General features: G+C 47.1%; 6 protein-coding genes across 8 annotated transcripts; 2 read left to right on the plus strand and 4 right to left on the minus strand.

Moving 5' to 3' along the window:
• Positions 1-271: 271 nt before the first annotated feature.
• BDBG_09283 (uncharacterized protein) lies at positions 272-2,975 on the minus strand. Its single transcript, XM_031723942.1, has 3 exons — positions 2,431-2,975; positions 1,707-2,350; positions 272-1,636 (listed from the first exon to the last, which is right to left on the minus strand). The coding sequence occupies exons 2-3, from the start codon at positions 1,718-1,720 to the stop codon at positions 850-852; spliced, it is 801 nt and encodes a 266-aa protein (XP_031581326.1). The 5' UTR covers positions 1,721-2,350; positions 2,431-2,975; the 3' UTR covers positions 272-849.
• BDBG_09284 (dolichyl-phosphate mannosyltransferase polypeptide 3) lies at positions 2,849-4,644 on the plus strand. Its single transcript, XM_031723943.1, has 3 exons — positions 2,849-3,387; positions 3,553-3,621; positions 3,762-4,644. Exons 1-3 carry the CDS (start codon positions 3,175-3,177, stop codon positions 3,921-3,923), a joined length of 444 nt encoding a protein of 147 aa, XP_031581327.1. The 5' UTR covers positions 2,849-3,174; the 3' UTR covers positions 3,924-4,644.
• On the minus strand, positions 4,225-7,006 carry BDBG_09285. Of its 2 annotated transcripts, none has more exons than XM_002620311.2 (6): positions 6,814-7,006; positions 6,467-6,659; positions 6,008-6,114; positions 5,493-5,805; positions 5,179-5,291; positions 4,225-4,960 (listed from the first exon to the last, which is right to left on the minus strand). In XM_002620311.2, the coding sequence occupies exons 2-6, from the start codon at positions 6,497-6,499 to the stop codon at positions 4,912-4,914; spliced, it is 615 nt and encodes a 204-aa protein (XP_002620357.1). In that variant the 5' UTR covers positions 6,500-6,659; positions 6,814-7,006; the 3' UTR covers positions 4,225-4,911. The 2 variants fall into 2 exon arrangements, with proteins under 2 accessions (XP_002620357.1, XP_031581328.1); XM_031723944.1 differs by having other exon boundaries at positions 4,321-4,960; positions 6,326-6,659; positions 6,814-6,962.
• Positions 6,141-13,334, plus strand: BDBG_09286 (uncharacterized protein). Its single transcript, XM_031723945.1, has 14 exons — positions 6,141-6,744; positions 6,816-8,535; positions 8,641-8,953; positions 9,038-9,084; positions 9,153-9,207; positions 9,288-9,415; positions 9,542-9,557; positions 9,629-9,847; positions 9,924-10,189; positions 10,261-10,275; positions 10,352-10,534; positions 10,621-11,087; positions 11,158-11,521; positions 11,641-13,334. The coding sequence occupies exons 3-14, from the start codon at positions 8,875-8,877 to the stop codon at positions 11,959-11,961; spliced, it is 2,160 nt and encodes a 719-aa protein (XP_031581329.1). The 5' UTR covers positions 6,141-6,744; positions 6,816-8,535; positions 8,641-8,874; the 3' UTR covers positions 11,962-13,334.
• On the minus strand, positions 12,060-17,791 carry BDBG_09287 (ABC transporter). Its single transcript, XM_031723946.1, has 11 exons — positions 17,190-17,791; positions 16,619-17,070; positions 16,459-16,555; positions 15,903-16,390; positions 15,241-15,836; positions 14,801-15,164; positions 14,162-14,732; positions 13,675-14,069; positions 13,388-13,574; positions 13,023-13,293; positions 12,060-12,897 (listed from the first exon to the last, which is right to left on the minus strand). The coding sequence occupies exons 1-11, from the start codon at positions 17,734-17,736 to the stop codon at positions 12,477-12,479; spliced, it is 4,389 nt and encodes a 1,462-aa protein (XP_031581330.1). The 5' UTR covers positions 17,737-17,791; the 3' UTR covers positions 12,060-12,476.
• Positions 17,792-17,894: 103 nt separating this feature from the next.
• On the minus strand, positions 17,895-21,912 carry BDBG_09288. 2 transcript variants are annotated; one of them, XM_031723947.1, is made up of 4 exons: positions 21,556-21,912; positions 21,260-21,422; positions 20,721-21,121; positions 17,895-20,606 (listed from the first exon to the last, which is right to left on the minus strand). In XM_031723947.1, exons 1-4 carry the CDS (start codon positions 21,615-21,617, stop codon positions 19,469-19,471), a joined length of 1,764 nt encoding a protein of 587 aa, XP_031581331.1. In that variant the 5' UTR covers positions 21,618-21,912; the 3' UTR covers positions 17,895-19,468. The 2 variants fall into 2 exon arrangements, with proteins under 2 accessions (XP_031581331.1, XP_002620360.1); XM_002620314.2 differs by having other exon boundaries at positions 21,552-21,912.
• Between the last annotated feature and the right edge of the window lie 202 nt (positions 21,913-22,114).

The following is a 22,114-nucleotide window of genomic DNA, read 5'->3' on the forward strand; positions in this document are numbered from 1 at the left end:
TGATTATAGCCAATCACATAATCCAAAAGGCGCCTATTACTGTAGTTAACTACTCTCTAGCGGCAGATAATCGATTCATAGCTCAACACAAAATGCAAGCCCTGGCAATCCTGAACTCACTAACTCCTTACGACTTAGCCCAGCCGAATCGGCAACAAATGCCAAGAAACCCCTAGCTGTTGCTGTCGGCAATGGAAATATGCCGAGAAAAATCGCCGACTACTAACAACTTCAGAATAATAATGATAGCGTTCCAGGCAGTAGCTGAGCTGGAGCCTCAAGACTAGCTAGGAAGAAGGGAGGTTTGATTTCTACGGTTAGGAAAAGGTTTTCTCCTTCGAGGAGGGAGAGGAACGGGAAGAGGAGTTATATAGCATATGTTGAACAGCTTTTTCAATTCTCAAATGTAGTCATAAAATCTGGACATTGTGGCAAAAGGATATTAAGGCAATAGAATAAACTACACGATCGCAAAGGGAAATAGAAAATGGGAGAAGGGAGGGTATATTTTTCTCTATAAACTTTTATTTTCCCATCTGGCGATAGCCAACATTCCCAATTGAAAACAGGTATCTAACCAACAAGAATCCCCCTTGTGTAAGAATAAAGAAGGGAAACAGTAAGGAACATGAAAGAAAAATGATTAATTTATCTTGCACTTGCACCTCATTATTATATACCCGCCCAAATATGTTAAACTCGAGCAAACCCAGACCTAAACACCCTCTATACCCTCAGAGAAATCATAATTAAAAGATTGAAACATCGTATCCGAACCCGCCCCGAAATCCATTATGGTATCAAACGTATTCTGAAACTCTTGTTCGCGTCGCCCACTTTCCACGGCCGTTACATCCTGAAATACCGGAATTTCCTCGTTGGAATTTGCTTGGATTTGGGGCCTAGACTCCGCCTCCTTGTGGACACTTGCTTGTGGAGCCTCGAGCTGTTGCACTGTCTGCATGACCATGACGACGGCGGTTTTTCTTTCGGGAGGCGGGGTAAGCGGGGTGGTTTTTTTGTGTTGTTGTTCTTGATATTGAGGCCAGGAGGTTCGCTGTAGGTGTTTACCGGGGATTGATCGCCGGTGTGGGCAAGATGTCGTTTTATAAGTTGGCAGTCAACGTTTTGGATAGCCTCTTCCAGCGAGCGTAGTCTGCTGGCTGCTGCAGCGTAGTCGTCTCGAAGCTGTTGGAGCGATGAGGGTATAATACGTGGTTCCACGGCTGGCGTGTGTGGTGACATTCGTAGCGATGAAGATAATTCTCGCGAAGACGGATTTAGTATCCGCTGTACGTGCTCTGATGGCTGAGGACTCATGAACGGCTGGTTTTTGCATAGCACCATCATGGTGTTTTCGTTTTTGATCTGCAGGAGCAAAATGCGGACTAGAACGCCGTTTTGGGAGGTATGATACAATGGAGAATGGGTTGAAGGATCCAGAAGGCCCATGTTGGCTGAGAGTTGTAGCGGCGAAGGGGGAATGAACAGGTCAGTTTCGAAAGGGTCCAGGAAAGTCTTGTCCCACCCGCAATGTCGAGTTCCATGCACACTCTCTGCGGGCGAATCGGCAGTGTCTGATGAAGCTCTTTCCATGCGTAAAAGTACGCCTGATATAAATGCTCCAATGGAACGACTTTACGTGAAGATTTACAATTAGTGTCCCGTCCACTCGACAAGGAGATAGAGATAAAATGGTAACTTACTGTCTCTTGGCCATTCGTGTTGGCTTTTTGCGCTCCGGGATTATGCACTCGATGTCGTCTAGTTTGCAATTATGACAGGGCACTCCGTGTTCGCTGACGCCGCACCGCACTTTTCGCGCCCTACACGACTAGCATGCTTTCGAAGCTCTCTTCCGACTTGACTTGTCGTCCGGGCCGCTCAATCCAGCGGCTTCAGCGCTGCGTTTCGGTGAAGATTCCTTTGGAGTTGCGCTAGACTCCTGAGACGGGTATCCTGCCTTCTCGTCCATTGAAACTAATTCAGCTTGTGAGGATCTTTTAGATGATCAAATCTGAAGTAGCTCTTCTTCTGGCTCGATAGTATCCATTAAGAAAGGGCGAACAAGGGTTTTTGATATAAATTAATTAAGGGAATTTTTGTCCAAGAATGACTGGGGCGCCTAATAAGATGAAGGGTCAGAGCTGCTCCTCATGAAAGCCTCGAACACTTCCCTCTAGCTCAAAGTGATGGTTGGACTGGCGTTGGGACTATGAAGATACTGTCTAGTTAAAATTCGAGAATAAATGATGATAAGACAAAAGCAGTCAGGACACGGTGTTGATATATTCAATTGCAGAATGAAAAGCCCCCTGAGAGGTATGTGGAAGCATTTATCCCCATGATTCTATGTGGGGGGAGTTGTGATATGGTCAGCTTCATTTGCATGAGTGAAACTAGAGGAAAGTCCGAATCGCCGAGACTCACAGCGGCTTCGCAACTTCGCAAGCCCAAGCAGGCTGGAACCTGAAGTTTGACAAGGAGCGAACTCAAAAGTAAATCCTGAGCATGAAGCTTCTCCTTCATTCAAGATTCGCTCCAAGGTACCGTTATTGAAAGCGCCGATGAACGGATGGAATGACATCAATCCGTGTCTGCTTCTTTGGAAAAATGTGATGATGGAGTTGGCGCCAGGTGCTGGTGTTCTGGAACCTGCACCGCTCGTTGCATCAGACCAAGGAAGCGGTTTTGTGGGCTAGTTATTGCCATTTGGTATGGTCTACTCTGGAAGCTATCGTCGATGGTCAATGCTGAGACAGTCGCTCATAAACGGTATAAGTCTTTGGTAAAGTCGAATTGTTGGTTTTGGTCAGTGGGTATTATTCTGGGCTATAAGTAAAAAATAAAACTCATTGGCACCACCTGCTGCTGTTAGTTCGCTTTGTTTGCTTCAATACATTTTACCAAACCCAGAGTCGCTAGAGCTAGAGAAGATTGAAATGTAGGAAGAAGCAAACACAAGCGAGACGAAGACGTCGTAGATAGATACGGTGTTCTAGACTTAGTGTATCTCGCGCTAATTAGACGCGAAGGCCATGTGATTTACACGCGTGTGGTTAGACCTGCCTCATCATCATCGAAAAGCGGAAGCTGGCATCACCAACAGGATAGTTATATATACAGAAGAAGACAGCACAACAGGTAAAAGACAACCTTTGCCAATTCCCTCGAATGTCCTTGATTTGGCGCACGCAAGCTTCTAGGGATATCAATTGTCCACACATAATATTAATTTTCTTTTCAATTGCTGCCATTACTATCGCACGATCCAACCCAACCCATACGAAAACCATCCCTCCTACCTACTTGTTCCTGCATACCATACATCCCGCAAACATGACTCGAGCTCAACAGACCCTCTCTGTCATCCTCTTAATCACATCGGTACGTAAAGGAGGAGGGGAAGAAATAAAAATAAACTGAGGAGCAATATATATATATATATATATATACATATTAGAAAATCCAATTTCACCCATTTCGTCTCCCCATATATACTAAAAACTAGAACCTAACCAACCAAAAAAAAAATAATCCAAAACCAACCAGCTCTATCTCGCCCTCTACCTCGGTCTCGTCCCTCTAAATCCCACCATCCAGAACGAAATAATACCAGTCGTACGTCCAACAAAACTACTCCGCTCACCCTCAATCCCCCAACAATCATAACCCCATCCCCCCCTCCCCTCTCCACACCACACCTACGCGGTTACAAGAAAACGAAAGGAAAACAACACTAACTTAATCCCAATGTGCAGCTCCCCTTCTACTCCCTCATGGTCATAGGCGCCTACATGCTCTTCCGTCTCGGCTGGGGCGTCTATGCCTTCAACGACGTGCCGGAGGCGCACGAGTCGCTGCAGAAGGAGATTCTGGAGGCGAAGAACCAGTTGCGGATGGCGAAGGTGGATGTTGATTAGGGATGTAGGGGTTTTTTTTATGTTTTGTTTTGCTTTATTTTTATTTTATTTTATTTTTAAGTTCTCTCTTTTGCTTTGTTTTGTTTTGTCTTGATTGGGGCTGTGGTTGTAGTGAATGGATGGGATTTTGAAAGGGGAGGGGAGGAAGGGGAATGGAACGGTGGTAGGTAGATGGAAGGGTGGTGGGGTGAGAAACTTGGAGCTGTCAGCCTTCTTTTTATTGAGAATGGGTGTATAAAGAGAGAAAGGTTGGGCTTTGTGCAAGGGGGATGGTTTCCTTGTCTCTCTCTCTCTCTCTCTCTTTTTTTTTTTTTTTTTTTTTTTTTTTTTTTTTTTTTTCCTGTTAGTATACATGTTTATTTTAGCTTTTGTTAATTTGTTAGATATCCTGCACGATTCTATGTTTGCTTTTCTTTTTTATTATTATAGTATATGAAATTAATAAATACACATATGACAGAGAAGAGGATTCGGAACTGTCCCGCGAGGCTTTTTTTTTAGCATTGACAATAACCACCAAGGATGAACATGATATCATGTTATCCGCCTCGTCAGAAGTGATCATTATTTAATCGAGTACGAAATACTACAAGACCGCATCGAGATGACAGTTTTAATTGGAGACGAGGTAATGTGTGATGCACGTATTCATTAGGATGTTTCCATATCGTCACTCAAGCTACTTGTCATTTTGGGCAGTCTTTGTGTGTTTCTCTTGCCATGCCATGGGAATCTAAGAAAGAAAAAGAAATCGTAAAATGACGTGTGTAGTAAAGGTGGGACTAGAATAACCAGGGGGGGGAAAGAGGGGGGCGGGGGAAGAAACAAAAAACTAGGAACCAGACAAAACATCACCGTAACATTTTATGAACTTCTTTTGTATAAATTCATTATAGGGAATAATTAGTTACTACTTAAAAAAAAAAGAGAGAGAGAGAAAAGACAAGAAAAGAAAAGAAAAAGAAAAAGAAAGAAAGACTGGAAGAAATCACGCTAATGGATGTTGAGCCGCCAGCTGATCGTGTTCGTCGATATCTCTGTTTGGAATAGCAGGATTTCAATACGTTAGCCAAGCAAGATTTACAGAATGGCAATGCAATCAGCGGGTTTAGTCGTGCTATGTTGGGACCGGGAGGGGCGTAAGGATATTCTCAGGGACCAGGGGACAAAGGTGAAGGGCGCTTGGTGGGGGCCGAAAAGGAGGGGGAGTAAAGGGGATCGAAAAGAGGAGGGGAAAGGGTAGATAGAGACATACTTGGCTTCCCATGGATAGCAAATCCAGACGTCACCGGTGGTGACGGCGGCGAGATATCGGCCACTTTCCATCATATCAGTGGGGAGTTTGCCCTTCTTATCTTTGTTTTTGTTCTGGATGGTGGAGAGAGGGTTTGGTTAGCAGTTTGACTCTATTGGATGGGAAACAACAAACTCCGGTCTTGCTGGCGGATGAAACAGCCCGCGGGCCATTATTTTTCTATCCAACCTCTTTCACTCCGTATGTAAAAACAACACCGCCCGTACAAAAAGCAAACAGACTCAGGGGACAAAGATGCAGGTGAAGAAACTCACATGCAACACAAACACAGAGAAGGTAGTTTTCTCGCCCTCCCTCCCCAATTGCTGCTGAGCCAACTGTACATCCTTCTGCAACTCGCGCACGGCGTACTCCAGCGTCGTCCGCGTGTCATCGACCTCGTCGACAATGAGCACGTTCTTCCCGATCAGATTGGCCATTTCCAACGAGCTAAGGTCGAGCCATTGTGTGCGCGTAACTTTTGTGCCGAGCTCCTCGATCTGGTCGTCTTTGCCTAAATTCTCGTACAGCGAGAGGCCGATGGCTTGGATGGGGATGTTTCCGCCGCCGGGCTGTTTGAGGAAGGATCTATTGTTTTTCAAAGAATTGAATGAGACGGGTTTTCGTTTGGTATATTTGGAGTAGATATGGCGATGCTGGTGGTTGGTGTATTGGAGTATCGGACGAGAGAGTAAAAATAATTGTTTCCCTCTCTCCGCATCCACTCCCACCCTCGTCCTGCTTGCCGGAAGGATAAAGGAGGAGAGAGAATATTTAGGAAACCAAATACCTCAGCATTCTGGCTGGAATATATCCCCCACCGCCGATGGCGATCATAAGGTTTGGTCTGAAGTCATTGAGGATGCGGTCTGCCGAAGCTTGACACAGCTTGTGCACCTGTTATGATCAAGAAAAAACGGGTTAATTCGCATATTCTTCATCTCTGAAAAGTTCTGGCTCCACATTCAACTATCCTCCTCCTTTTCTCTTCCGCCTCGTTAACACCATGGTTGCTAAGGGAAAGAAGGCGCAAGAATGCCATGTTGCTCAGCGGTGGGGTTCTTGGAAGCAAGAAAAAATTAAAATAAGAAATGGCTGAAGAACAAACCGCTGAGGTCGTGGGGTTCTCAGTGTTTCAATGTATCCGCTCCCCCAACTCTCCAGTGTGGCTATCTCATCCACCCGCCTCCTCTCCTCTCTCTTCATTTTTCTCTCGTCTCTCTTCTACCTCTTCTCCCTCTTGACATACCTGGTTATATGTGACATAGACCTTCTCTACCATTGTGGCGGTCTTTTGCACCTCAGCGTGGATTTGGTGGGGTGAAGATAAGGAAAAAGAAAAAGGGAAAATGCTGATGTAGGATGTGCCCCGCGATCTGGGGCTTCGTTTGCGCCCAGGCGAAGATTCTTTCTCACGTCTCTTTTAAACCCTTCTTCCGTGACTATTATTCTATTGGATAAGAACAAAGGATATGTTAGTGTATATATATATATATATATATATATGAGTGGTACCACGTTATGTCTGTTAGTTCCGTTCTCCGCTCCTTTTTTTGTTTTTGTGCGAACTGGGCTGAGGGATTGGAGCCAACTCACAGCGAAAATCAGTATTTCAAAAGCGCAGATCTAGCTTTTGTGAAGGAGAAAAGGGGGGGAATAATACGACAGCAAAAGGAATATCGGGAATTGGAGGAGGACAGGCAAGGACAAAAAGATCTTGAAACGGATAAAAAAAATAGACAAGCGGGAATATTGAAACTTTCCGTAGAAACCTCCACCACCAGTTAAGTTAAATAGTTAGTTAGCTCGTCATAGATACTCGTGTCAAGCTTTTTATTATTATTATTTTTTTTTTTTTATCTTATTTTCCCCACCCAATAAAGAGCAGTGGATTTAGTTGATTATTTACTTGAGCATTGGTTTGTTTGTTGACCTAAATACATAGACAACGGCATGGCATCACGATATATGCGAAGGGGAATGAATACTTTCCTGGTTGAATGAACTATTCAGCAAACTTGTCAAGATAACTAAAGTGAATAAATAAGCGATAGTGTGGTGGTGAGAGCAACGACATTCTAAATATGCGAAAGCCTCGTAAAATGGGTTCATATACTCTCGCCTTGTGCGATATGTTTGTTATCCCCTTCCTCGCTGCATCATCATGTCACGGTCTCTATCTTCATACTTCAATGTTATGCAGAAGAAGGCTGCAAAACGAAAGCAGGGTTTTCTCGACCTCGGTCCATTTCAATGGCGAAAATTATCCCTGGATTTCCTCAACCAGGTCTCCCCCCTGGTTTTGCATTCAAGGTGTCTGTCTGCCTCCCTCTCCCCCCCCGCCATGCAGGGTTCAATATTTAGAACGCCGACTGATTTCGGGCCTACGAGTCTATACTGAGAAGAGAACATGGAGAGGAGACTTCGATGCCAGGGGGATCCAAGGGGTCGGTCCAAGGTTGTCCAAGGCTGTCCAAATGGGTCCAATGGTAGTTCAGCCGCCAATTATCTCTAGAACGAGTTAACGTCGGAAATTTTCCAGAAGTAGTTTACTGCGTATATCGCTTCGCTTTGAGGTCCCTTGCACCGTTGCACGGTAGCAATCGACGTCTTCAGACCTCCAGCAGCACGCATAGGGCTAGTTATTGGCTGGGAGGAGGCTGATGCGACAGCTTGACAACAAACTGGTTATCAACGCGTTGAGTGCTTGGGTTTGCTTCGATTAACACAGATATTTAGGATGGCAGACATATGCAAAATCCTCATATATCGGATGTCCAAGGATACTTACTTCTCCTATTCCCGCATACCAATAGCAGCTGAGAGTTAAAACGACTGACTGGGGAGATAAAAGCCTCACTTCAGCTATCTTGACAGCAAGTACCCCGTAGTTAAATATCTCGTCCCGTGCCGTCCGCCGAAAAGACAAGTAGTATTATTAATTAATCAGTCGGGGACATCTGTTAGTTATCATACAGGATCAAGGTCAAGCAGGTTTCTATAATTCGTTGATTTGTGCGCAGGAAGAGGTGGACGTCTTTGTACCAGATGTTGTTTATTCCGCATCGGGTAACTAGCACATATCATCATCCAACCTCTCTTCTTCTTCTTCTTCTTCTTCTTTTTCTTCTTCTGTACATCAACTATCAACTCCCACTCCCATTCTTTCTTCATCACGATAGAACCCCGGCCGAAGTGTTAAAACCCTCGATGGTTACCATGAATGCTACCCCTAGGGCTGGGATTACAAGGCCGGCAGCCGGCTTTAGGGGAGATATTTAAAACATGGCGCTAGGGATGGCACCACCACCCCCACCGGTAACTAATTCTTCCTGACAAGGCTGGTTCCTTTCTGCGTAATCGCCCGCCTGGGCGAAAGGGCGCTGAGCAGGGAACAGAAAGCTAAATTTCAACTATTCTTAGAGTAGCCTATGTACGGGCGTACGCTGGGTAAGTGACCAAATGCTCGGCGCCTTGAATTTGCCCGTATCGATTGTTATTTGACTGGATCGTGGCGCCCTGGGCCTCCCTGATAATGAAAGTCTGCTCGTCCTGAAATCTCGCATCTCGGGGAAAGACAAGTGCTGGCACTTGAACAAACCACTGCTATCTAGAAGAATATTGCGAGACAAAAGCCTATTCGCACACTATTTGACCATGGAGAACCCAAATGGTGGCGGTGTCAAAATGAACAAAACCTGCGACCAGTGTAGGCAGCGAAAGATTCGGTGCATCGGTGAGCGGGCCTTTCCCAGCGCGCCGTTTTTGTATATGGAGTACCAGTAACTTGAATCGATTCTCATTCTCTCATTGTTTCTAGTTCCCGAAACGCCGTCGGGTTCGCAACCTAGGTGCACGTACTGCATAGTAAGTTTGATTTTTATGATCTATAGAAAGCCGTTAACTTGCCTTCACGCTGACCCCTTGTCCCTCAGAAACGGGGAATTCCCTGCTATTTCAGCGTTTTTCGCCGCAAGGCCCGGTTCAGAGGTAGCTACATCTGTCGCACCTAGTTAATCGTTCAATCCATGCGCTATTGTGCCTGTCGCTGATTTTTGGCTGGCCGAAAGTTGCCAATTCTTTGCCTGCCAGCTCACGGCCTTCCGGGAAGGTAGCCTTGGGCGAGCTATTCGTCGACCGTGTCCTGCAGCATGGTCCGCAGGACGTTGTCCTTTCCGATGAGTCCGCCGTATTCACGGTATGCTCCAGATTCAACGCAAGCACATTGATTTTTATCTTTTTTTTTTTTTTTTTTTTTTTTTTTTTTTTTTTTTTTTTTTTTTTTTTCGGTTTGTCCACGACTAACGAGTTGGAAACCCGATAGTCTCCGGATGAAAAAGGTGAGGAGCCCCCTAGAATCAACTTGCAAGGACACTATTGAAGGTCTAACTTTGATGAAATAAAACAATAGTCCCAAGCTGTGGCCTGGCTTTCTTCTCTGAGCAGAAAGTGGCATCCTTGAACCAAAGGATTGGCAATTCTCGGGTCCAGGATGTTGTCCAGAGACTCGACGATTTCATTTTAAACCGTTTGGGTATCCCAGACGCATCTTCATGGCCTCCTATTCCTTTCCACAAGCCTATGAAAAGGGAGCGGATCACTCCCGAAGAGGCCACTGGGTATATTCAAGGTAAGCAGACTGTCAATTCTTAAACTCGAGCAAGCTACATTATGCGGTGTATAGTGCTAAACTAACATACATGAAGCTTTCTTTGTAAACCTTCACCCAGTATACCCATTTCTAGATCGTGAGGAGTTTGAGGCGCAGGCGTTCGACCCTAATCTGACGGCATTCCTGCACCACAATCCAGTCTTCTCCGCCCTGTATCACTGTATTCTAGCTTTGGGTAGCCAATTTCTCGGATGCGGAACATTCGAACCAGGAAAAGGGAGATCATGGGAACTTTTCCAGGTGGCTATAAGCCACATGTCTGATATAATTATCCCCCGAGAATCTATTGAAAGTGTGCAAGTATGATACTACTTTCCCCAACATTTAAACGCTGTGGAGTCTGCTTGCTGATTATGACATTTGGCCTGTAGGCTTTAGTTGCAATGGTAAGAACCTACCAGTGGTACTTCGCACTGAACTATTGCAAGGTGATCTAATCTTCAATTCTTTCCGTTCAAATAGTCGATATATGCTATGAACTCTTGTGCCCTGCAACTTGATGGGTTTTTTCTCTCTCATGCCGCCCGTATGGTCGTTGAACTTCGGTACCACAAGAATGTCAGCTCAGAGCCCAAGCACCTCAGGGTGTTTTGGGTTATCTATGCCTTAGAGAAACAACAAGGCATGCATTGCCGCACATGCTCTGTGAGTACTATCCCAGAGTCTATATGACTTCATACGTGGAGCCTTGTGCAGCGGCGCGGTTTAATTAATTCAAACAAACAAAACAGATCATACCAGACGAAGATATCGGTTGTGTGATTCCGCCATTCCCAGAGGCACAATACGAGAACTTCAACTGGTTTGTTTCGCTGATCCAAATCGGACGTATTACGTCTATTATCTACACATCTCTCTTCTCAGTGAGCGCTTCATTGCGATCTCGAGAGTCCTCCCAGTCAACCATTGAGCAGGTCCATGAAATGCTCGAGGCATGGCGCCAATCTATCCCCGCTGAGATCAGACCAGGCAGCGCAGCTCAGTTCCCCGTCTCTGCGCCTCCGAGTACCAACTTGGCCGCGCTCCATATACATTTCAGTTACTATCACACTATCATTGCTCTAGATCGTCTCTCCCTCTATCTCAACCGTGACGGCGGGTCCAAAGCACAATCGAGTAAACAGAGGCTTATGAGCACTGCGCGAACCGTGATCGAATTGACCAAGCACATCGACATACAACCTCAAGTTCCAATGTTGTAAGTTCGATACTATACAACCTGCTCTCTTCATCTGTATCCAGGATATCGCTGATATATACATGCATAGCATACTCGCCGTCCTTCCCGTCTCAGCCGTATTCATTCTCTTCGATCTCGTCATCCACAACCCATTTCATCGCGAGTCTAGAACAAATCTGTCACTTCTGGATTCCGCCGCTGGATACTTTGCGCTTATGGGGATCGCCTCCAACCATTCTATGCCAGGCAGCATTATGCCTGAGTTTACGCACATTGCCAGAGAGTACTTTTGGAAGGTTCAGCACCAAAAGGGGACGGTGACTGGTAGGAAGAAATCCGCCGCTGAAGCGCCGCCGGAGGATAACAATACCATGGAGAAACCTGTCGTCGCCCAGGAGGTGAATATGAAAGGGTCACCGTCATATCTTACCGGAAGCCCTACTTTCCAAATGGTAAAACTTTTCCTGCCTCCCTACCCCACCTCATTCCCCATCCCCATGAATTTTTTTTCCCTTTCTTTCTTTTGTTCCATGTCTACACCGCACCCCCGCTAACACCGCACCCAACAAAGGAGCCTCTGATCCCATCAACAACAACGGACCCAGGTATACGGGTAGCCAGAGGCTGCTCCCATCCAAGCTCTCACACCGGCTCCGTGGACTCCGACTACCTAGAATACCCAACGCCCATAGCCTTCGACGCAGCTTCCGATTTCCAGATCGGAGAATCGGTAGATCTCAGGACGCTCTTTGGGTGGGGGTTCCCAGCCGGCGGCACGTCGATGATGACGATGGACGAATGGGCGGCTGACCCTATGAATTTCGAACCCGCCGCCGGCGTAGGTGAACTTGAGCTTGGTACCGATTGTGTGGGGCATATGCAGGGTACTTAGATCGGTGAGGAAGTGAAAGTAGGAAATAGAGTGTGGGTTTGGGTTTGTGAAGAGGGTTTCGTGAGGGTTTTATCTTTAAAGATATTTCTATTTCGTTATTTCTATATATATATTTTCTGACTTTTAAAATATAGCAAACTGTGTTATCAATGCCGTTCTAATGATGTCAGCGTTCAAGTGGTGCGTAACCATGCAATATATACGCATACCCAGTAGACGTGTAGTGAAAATAAGGAAAGAATAAAGAAAGGGAATGAAAATACAAAGAGAAAGAAAAAAGGAGAAAGAAAAAGTGAAAATAAAAGCTCCACCGTTTCTATCATGGTTAGTTCCAAACATTACCCAGCAGATCCAACGCCTGTGAACATGCAATCTTTTTAGTCCCATATCGCAAAAAGAGGAGGAAGCCTCCAGAAGAAGGAAGGGCGGGGGCGGGGAGATGAAACAAGAACGACAAACCAAAAAACAAAAGAAACCTCCCTCCATCCCCCTTCCATTAACCACGCCACACCCACCTACGCCCGCTTATGCTCCTTTCCCTTCGGCATCCTCACAAGCCAATACAACCCCATCGCCGCCCCAACATTAACCACAACATAAACCCACAACAGCCCAAAATTCCTCCACACATCCGCGTAATAGATATCAAAGCGAGACAGGAACTGGTCCGTCGTGGCGACGATGCAGTACCGGCACGCCTCCACCGCTTCGGCTGGATTGAGCAGCACGCCCTTGGCGGCGTCCGCGAAGGGTGTCAGGAACTCGCCGCAGGTCATGTTGGCGGGCGGTAGGATTTGGAGGAGCTCGGTTTCGGAGCAGGTGACGGTTGTGCCGGCGAGGGCGGCGGCCATGACGCCGCCGACAAGGTAGGTTGCCGGGGATACGGGGTGCATCCAGGTCCAGAAGGAGGGGAAGTTGGCTTTGGGGATTGTGACGCTGTTGGAGGGGGAAGTAATGTTAGTGATATTTTCGTGAAGGCTATGTATGGGAGGACTTGTATCGATGGAGAGAAGGGGTTTTTTTCTTTTTTCTTGGAGAGGGGCGGTGGGGGGCTTGCTTACCCGCAAAAGACCAAGCAGAATATCCACAAAAGACTCGCAATGACGCCACCAATCTCAGCATTGGGGACCCAGGTAATGGCGAAGTGAGAGAATGTGCTTGTGAATAGCATGAACATCCACAAGAAGAGGAAGCAGAGGAATCCGCGGACGGTCTGGTCATCAGCCGTTGTGTTCACAACAAACCCGACTGGATAATACCAGCAGAAATAGACCAAGACGGCCATCAACGTATTCCAGACGGCTTCAACTAGGATATTAGAGAGTACGAAGGCTATTTAATGGCGAGCTGTCAGTTGCTATTTTCACTTTTATACATTGCTGAATCAAAAGGCAAAAAGAAGTGGGGGGGAGGGGGGGGGGCTTACTAGTCCACTGGTAAATTTTCGAAGGTCGCTCGCGAACTTCATATAGGGATCGCTGAGGGAGAAACATGGGCATGATCTGCTCGTTGATATTATTGAACATAATGAGGAACATAAAGATGGCATAAAGCTGGTTCTGGAGGCCCTGGATAGAGTTCTCTGCCTTGAAACTAAAGCCAATGTAAAGGGACTAAATAGAGGAGGTGGAAAACATTAGCCGTCTCCTTTTCAATAATACTCGATGAATCGTACGCTCCGACAGAAACGTAGGAGGAGATTCTCCCACATACCGTGATAACGATTAGCCCAATCTTAGACCAGATGTACGTAGGCGAGCGCCAGAAATGCTTCCAGGTACGACTGAGAACGAGCAAGAATTGCGTCCAGAGCGATGCAACAAATTCGCGGTGCTGAGACGACTCACTACCGGCGGCTTCCAAAGCTTGCGTGCCTTCGTTCGCCTTCATTGCGGTTGCGAGGCTACGGAGGTGTGCCAGTTCCTTCTTAGCTGCTTCGAACTCGGAAGAGTCTCGCCATACCTGGTGCCAATCAATGCCGACAGTGTCGTCGGTCTTTGGCTTGATAATTTCAAGCATCCATTCGGCCTGATTTGCTTCAGTGGCACATTTGGGGGCGCCGTTCCGCTCGAAGTAGTTGATTAGAGTCCTTGATTTGGGACCGAGATCTGCGCGGAGTAGAAGAGGCGTGTTATTAGCGATCATGATTCTTGCACTGCATCTAAATTTTTCGTGGCTGCTACCGGCCTTCCCAACTTACCACCAAAGTAAACCGTTTTACCACCAGGCGCAAGTAACAGCAGCCGATCGAACTGGTCAAAGAGAAGCGCCGATGGCTGATGAATCGTGCAAAGAACCGCCTGCCCACTTCGGGTGAGCTTCTTAATAAGCTGGCAGATCGCCCATGATGTCTGAGAGTCGAGGCCAGAAGTAGGTTCATCAAGGAAAAGCAGCAGTTGGGGGCGCGCGGCGAGTTCAACGCCAATTGTGAGGCGTTTTCGTTGTTCTACGTTCAATCCTTCTCCCGGGACACCCACAACGGCGTTGGCGAAGCTCTGCATGTCAAGGAGATTGATAACATAGTCGACGTATTCCAGCTTCTCCTTCTTGGGGATCTCTGCGGATTGGCGCAGCAGAGCGCTGAACACCAGGGCCTCCCGGACTGTCATGGTGTTTAGGTGCAGGTCCTGCTGTTGCACGTAGCCGACACGGTGCTGGAAGGAGGAGTCTGTTGGGGAGCCGTTGATAAGCGTGTCGCCAGTCACGACGCCCACGGTCACACGGCTTGCAAGTACGTCGAGGAGGGTGGTCTTCCCGGCGCCGGAAACGCCCTGGAAAAAGGGGGTTTAGTAAAAAATGATAGAGCGTGACGGATTTGCATGGGGGAGAGTATACTCACCATAAGTGCGGTTGAGGTACCCGGTTTGACCCATCCATCTACATGATCAAGAATGCGCCGACCATTGCCTTTAATGGTGATATCGTAGCACAGGTTTTCCCAGTGGAACACGGCTCCGCCATTGACCGGCCCAGAGCTAGTGGAGTCAGTGACTACGTTGGTATCATTCGAATGGAAATATTCATTCCTAGCGTGCGGCTGGATTTCGGCATCATCCATGGAAGCCTTCTCAGAGGTACGAGCCAGCTTGCCGGACGGGAAAATGAGGACTTCGCCCTTGCTCTTGGGCGGTTTTGCATATTCGAAAGCAATGATGTACATCGTGAAGAAAGCGATCAAGAAGGCGAATAGAATTCCAATATCTCTGAGGAAGTTGTCAGCATGCAGTCATGAAAAACAAAAAAGGAATATTAGTTTCTGAGATTGGAGTGTTAACTCACCTCCACTTATTCGCCTCATAGTACTCATACGTCAATGCGATGTACCTATCCCCATTGACTGTGGTAGAGCCAGGGAGCGCGCCCACAGAAGAACAAACCATCGACTCATTGGGAAGGTTGTCATAACCGGGTCCCTTGGGGACAATATCCGCGCAGGGGTACTCCAAGCCGTGAAACTCATTAGCCATCAGAGCCTCGAATGCATAGGCGAACGGGTTAATGTAGTTCATCCATCGCGACCATCCGGGAAGATGATTCACCGGGATGGTATATCCCGTGTACATAATTAGCCCAAGACTGAGGATGGAGCTGGGAACCATGGCCTGGTATGCGGTTCGAGTGATGCTGGCTAGCCAGCGGTAGAGGCATGACATGACGAGGGTAAGGACGTATGTTGTCAGGCAGAAGAAGAAGAAGGGGCCAGCTTCTCGGCGAAGGTTTGCCATAAAGTAGATAACCACGTTAAAGACGATCATGTTGACAGTCTTATATGGTAGGTCTATTACGTAGCTTGCGATGGCCTGAGTGGACTGGTGATAGAAGGCATATTTGTGTTGTTTCTCAATGACAGGGCGTTCAGCATACACAGTAAGCACCTATTGGTGTGATTAGTAACTGTCGCCAGATGAACAAATCAGTTAAACTAAATGGGGAGATTTTACCTCGAGTTGACTGGCAAAGGCATTAAACAGGATTGCGAAGAAGACAATACCTCCACGGTAGTAGAGCGACGAAGTATCGGGTTTCAGGTCATAGTACATACTCCCAAGAAGCAGCGCGATGATAAGGTTGAACAGGAGAGAAGAAATAGTGAATCCAGGATCTGCAAGGAGCCTTCTGTAGGCGCGCCATAGGGTTAAGCCCACCTGCTGCTTGTATGAGATAATATAAGGGGACTTGAGGCGCTGGCTCTTTGCCTGTTCGGCACGGCGGGATTTGTTGAATTCTTCAAGGCGTTCTGCAGATGGGTGGTTCTCTTCATATGTTGCTAGTTCGTGCAAGATGTTCTGCCTGGCTTGGCTTTCACGCCACCTCGCAGCAAATTCGTTGGGGCTTCGGGGTACCCGGTTCTCGAATCCGGGCTTGGGACGTCGTTCTCCTGGGCTCGTCATGGATGTGAGGAAGTCGGGTATTGTTTGTCTAGGGGGGCCTGAAAAGAGATGAATTGACTTAGCACAACGCTATGTTCCGTCACTCCTACGTTTGGGAAACACTTACACTCGAACCCCAGGCTTTCAAAGTAGGCCTTGGCCTCCGTTGTCTTTCCAAAGAAAATCTGACGCCCTTCATACAGAACGATCACCCGGTCGAATTGCTAGTTAAATAAATCAAAATTAGTTAGGAAGAATAGAGAATAGAGCTAGGTGGAGAGTCTCACCTCATACGCAGCCTGCGGAGCCTGATAGATAGCAACAGCAGCAGCTACGCCTATCAAATCAGCCTGCAAGCGCAGACTCTTGCAGAACGTAATGGCATTGGCACTATCCAAGCCCCGAGTCGAATTATCCCAGCATTGAAACTTGGCTCCGCTGAGCGCAGCTTCGGCAATACTAACGCGCTTCCTCTCGCCACCGCTGACGCCGCGCACAAAGTCATCACCGACGCGGGTGTTCACGGTGTGGGCGATACCAAAGGCAGCCATCATGACATCACGCATCATGGTATCGGCTTGCTCGCGTGAGAAGCCGCCCGGAATGTGACGCAACGAGCGACATCGTGCAGCGAAGGACAGAGTCTCTCCGACAGTGAGGTGGGCCAGGTGCGAGTCCACCTCTGCGTTGTAGAGGACGTCGCCGCGAATGGACCTCAATACATGCTTGCGGTCGATGCCTTGAGCATGATAAAATGAACTGTCAGCATGATCGGTTCGGTTCGGCTCACCCATCTCCATCTCAGGAGCAAGGATGATCTGAAAAAAGGGGAGAGGAAGGAAGGGATATTCACAGTACCTCGATAATTCAAGTACGATTCCTCGCTCACCCGGAACCCGGAAGTCTCGCCCGCCAATGTCTTCAGAAACGTCGAGCACCCGGAGCCCGGCGGCCCAAGCACAAGCAGAAGCTCACCCTGCTCGACAACACCGTCAAAGTCCCGCAGGATATCAATTCGCTTCCCCTGCCGCTTCGCACCTACCAAGCCCGCCAGGGACGAGAGGATGCTGGTGACCATGTTAGAGACGGTGGGCTGGCTTTCCACGCCAGTGCTCCACCCATAGGCGCTCAGGTGCTTGAACGCAACGCCGAGAAACCGATCAGGCGCCGATAGGGGGTCGGCCTCGTAGAGGCGCAGGAGTGCCTTGACCCATTCGCGCGGATTGAAGGTTGGTGATTTGGGGTCCAGGTGGGTGCCCAGCTCGGGGTTGTATGCCCTGATATCCTGGTCGATCGTGCTCGAGGCCCGGGTCAGTCGTCGGGAGAGTCTTCCGACTTCATCGTCGAAATTCTGCTCCTCATCGTCGGCGCGGGAGGGTCTGATGGCCTTCTCCGATTGGGACATCGCACGATCTGCGGCGCCGTTTGTGCGAGAGGTATGTTTTCCGCGTCCCTAGGCTGGAGTTCTGCAATCTATATCTATATATATATGAGGATAAGGGTATGGATATATAGGTAGATATGGACGAAACGAAAGCAATAATGAGAGTATATTGAACTTCTCAACCAAAAAAAAAAAAAAAAAAAAGAATACGCCGTAAGAATGCACAATAATAAAAACTCGTCAATTCAAGTGTACTCAGTCAATATAAGTTAACTGAACCTGATACGAATAGTAAAATTAAAAACAAACCCCATCATCGCTGACGGAGGCGACATATATACATATACAGAAATATGTATATCATGAACCGGACCACCACTGACCAACACCGCACGCAGGGCCGCAATCATCATCAGGCAACACATCAAGACAAATGGACTCCATAGTCCGCAACATCATTCCCTCTCGAACTCCAATTCCAACTCTGGAATGGAAAAATCTCTTCCACTCCGCACCGCACAACAGAGTATGACAGCAGGTTGCGCTGCGTTGCGTTGAGTGGAGTTGAGAGAACCGCGGGTGCGGTGCGGCGTTAGGGACCCGGAACCCTAACTAATAATAATAAGGAGCGGTGTTCGTCAAACCATCTTGAACACCGTGAAAAAAACACCAGTGGAAGCCGAACAACCTCCTTCGCACGTAATTCTGTGCGCGTGCACCTCTAGTTAGCTCTTGTTGATTTATTTAGCGCGGCACTAAAGACATCGTCACTTATTGTATCTTGTCGGGCCGAAATCATATTATGTACTGTCTGTAGTCCGGAGTACGGAGTTCTAGTTAAATGATATATCCGTCTGCCTAGAAGTTAGAACCTCGTACGGCCGAATGCGGGATACGGACGGAAGCCACTACTAGTTGGTGGTTGTGGTGTGGCTCAATAGGCCTTAATGAGCATGTTCTTCTTCTTCTTCACCTTCGCTGTCACCTACCTTGTCCTTGACCCTGACCTTGCTGGAAAAAAGAGAAAAGCGAGTCTGCCCGTCGGGCTGATATGTGTCTTCTTTTTTTCCTCCTCTTTCGTCGACTCATACATAACTGGATAGATAGACGGACATGTTTTTGTGTCTGAGGATGTTGAGTAGTGGTCCCGCAAGCTGGATATCCGGAAGCCGCGAGCTGTGAGGAGGGAGGGACAAAAACTGCTGCACCCACCACCGTTCTGAATGAATAAAATAAAATAAAATAAAAATAAAATAAAATAAAAACGATGATGATGATGGTGATGATTATGACGCACCCGCCCCACCAGTAGCTGAGTGTTTTAATTTTTAAATATATGTAAACACATACGGCGTACATATATCCATTTTTCCACTTCCTTGTAGGTCGCAGGACGCGAATTACTTCACTATAATCCCAGCATAGACCGGACGGGACGGGCTCTCATCTCATGGAGTCATGATGGGGTTCTTCTGTGATTTTGCAAAAGGGGCCTTCCAATCAAACCTGTCCATATCATACCGTTTCCTTCACAGTCAAGTCCTCCATTTCCCTAAATCTCCCACATGCTACTTCCATCCCTCCCCGGCCCAAACGTGCACCCCCACCGGCATGAAAAATGAGGACGCCGGACATCTCATGAGAGGAAAAGGAGAGACAGGCAGAGGGGAAAAAGGGGGAGAGAGAGAGATAAACGTGACATCCTGCCTGCCATCCGTTTTGTCTACTATACCAGTAGGAGTGGCGATCATCCTCACCAGGGCCAATCTTTCACTCTCCAGTCCTTCCCCACAAATTCATTTATCAGCCTCACCGTATCATCACGTCCAATCGCCAACAATTTCTGTTTAAATTTCATAGTCGCACTCTTCTCATTCCACGCCACTTCGCTCTCCAGCTCCGGCTCCCTCTCCCGCCTCCGCGTGCGCTCTTCCGCACGCCATTTCCGAATTCTCCTATATCCCTGCACGTCCTCCCCATACAGCGCAATATCCTCATCAAAACACCACACATGAACCCCACACTCATCCACGATTACCAAAAACCTATCATCGCCACCCATGAAGAAATTGCCGTCAATAAGCAGGCTCCCTTTCTCTGCCATCACGTACTCATCCGTTAGGATGTCCTCGATCTCAGATCCGGCAAAAGTGGCGCCCGTGCTGCTGGTGCCGGGTAGATAGTTGGCGACTGTGAGGCCTAGGTCGATATCATCACGGTAATAGATCACATCTGGACATGTGGTTGCTGCGGAGGTGGGTAAGCTATATCCCATGAATTGGGGGATGGGGTCGTGGTAGAGGGTTGTGTATGGCCGTCTTGGGAGTTGTAGTTGTTGCTTGTGCTGATGTTTTCCGGGATGCAGTATCACCAATATATACCGTTTACGCCGATCGTACACCCAAGGATCTCGACGACAACTGTCATCCTCATCCATTACAGGCTGTCCGAAGGCGATGACGCATCTGTCATGATTACCGAAAACGTTCACGGTATTATGGGTGATCTTAGGTTCATTTGGCGGCAATTTTAAATACGTAGTAACACCCTGCAGAGCGGGAATTGCACCCTGGAGAAGATATCGCGTTCCAACAATGCCGGAGAAGTCTTTGTCGACGTTGCAGTTTTGGGGCGCCCCATCTTCATCATCTGTGGAATGGACGAGAACCAGCGATGAGTCTCTTGCGCTGAGAAATATGTGTAAAAGAACGGAAGCATCATGCTTGATTTCCCTGGACTGTCTTGATCGCAAATCCCAAGTGATGATAACCGTGGGATGAATTCCTACCTGTACGGCAACGGCATCCTCATCAAGAACTAAACGGATTGCTTTGGACGGTAGACGAAAGGAGCCTTCATCTTCTGTTTTATAGTTCCAGACATGGCAGTACCTAACTCAGTGGGTTAGAACCAGATTCCATTTGTGTTCCTGAAATTTAACATTGAAAAAAAATCAAATGAAGTAGTAAGATAAAGGTAGGGAAACGCAAGAGTCAAAACCTCACCCCTCAATCGTCACAGCCGCAACCGCCGTGCACGAAAGCGCAACTTCGAGGAAACATTCCCGATTCTCCGTCTGATAGGCAGCGATTGGTCCGTCGACGACTGATAGCAGTCTGATCTTTCGGGCACCAAGGTCGTGCGCAACCATGCCATCATGGTAGGAAACCAGGTGAGTACTCGCCCGTGTTTGAGCCTTGTGTTTTTTATGGGGGAACACGGACTTGCTGTATGGTCTCCCCGTCACTAACGCCAGGCGCCGTTTTGTAACCTGACGGAACTGGCAGGGCCAGTCTGGGTTACTTGTGTCGAATAATAATAATTGCTGTTGTTCGGGGAAGTATGTATAGAAGCTACTACTGCAGACGGAAGGGGATGAGAGGACTTCATTCCAGCGTTTGGATACCTTTTTTATAATTATTATTTATTTAATAGGGTATTGAAATGAAGCATATGGAGGGAGCCATGGGTATAAAATACTAATAGAATAATAATAAATAAATAAATAAAAAGAATAAAAAAATAACATAAAAGAACAACATACTGATCTATATCTGAAAATGTCCCACGGAGCCAGATAGGAGGCTATCCCAGCCGCCAGCTCGAGAGGCAAGCAGCCCAGGATATCCACATGGAGTCGGGCATGGATCAAGCTGGATACGATATGGCAGTCCTCATTGCTGAGCTGCTGAACCAGGGATTGAAGGCTGGAGAGGGATGTCAGTTAGCAGGAGAGTATAACTCTACTAATTAATATTCATGGAAGAAAAGAGAAGAACAGTGATTGTGAGCATTTGTGATGAGATGGTATAGATAGATGAAGAGGCATTCCTTACTTACAGCTGTCTGTGAGTATGTGTTGTGGGGAGAGCTGTACTGTGTATATGCAGGGATGAAGTCATGACTGAGACAGCTAATAATATATCACTGCTGCTGCTGCTGCTGATGGCACTGATGCTGACAGAGTTCAATGTTCAACTGAATCAACTATGTACACACTGTACCTATCTCTAGTGTTAGATGAGGTGGAATATCAATAATGATTAGAAGGAAGTTATTATTGAGTGCTGAGATGAGAGTGAAGAGAAGAGAAGAGACAGTATGTAACTAACTACAGTAGTTACCAGCATTAATAATTGTCACTGATCCCAGCACAAACTGCATTGTTCTAGCAGATTTGTGCAGCTGGACTATTTATTTGTTTAATTAATTAAGTTAAGAGATATTATTATATGAGCAATTAATTAATTAAAAGAGTGTACTCTGTAGTATTTATATAAAGAATTAATCAACTATAATAAAATGTAACAATGCATATTTACATGTGTATGTATAGGTAGCATTATTTACTCTATTCTTCTTTTATTTTTTTTAAATTTTTTTCCTGCTATTCTCTTTT

Source organism: Blastomyces gilchristii, assembly GCF_000003855.2.
Source record: "Blastomyces gilchristii SLH14081 genomic scaffold supercont1.38, whole genome shotgun sequence".
NCBI classification, from domain to species: domain Eukaryota; kingdom Fungi; phylum Ascomycota; class Eurotiomycetes; order Onygenales; family Ajellomycetaceae; genus Blastomyces; species Blastomyces gilchristii.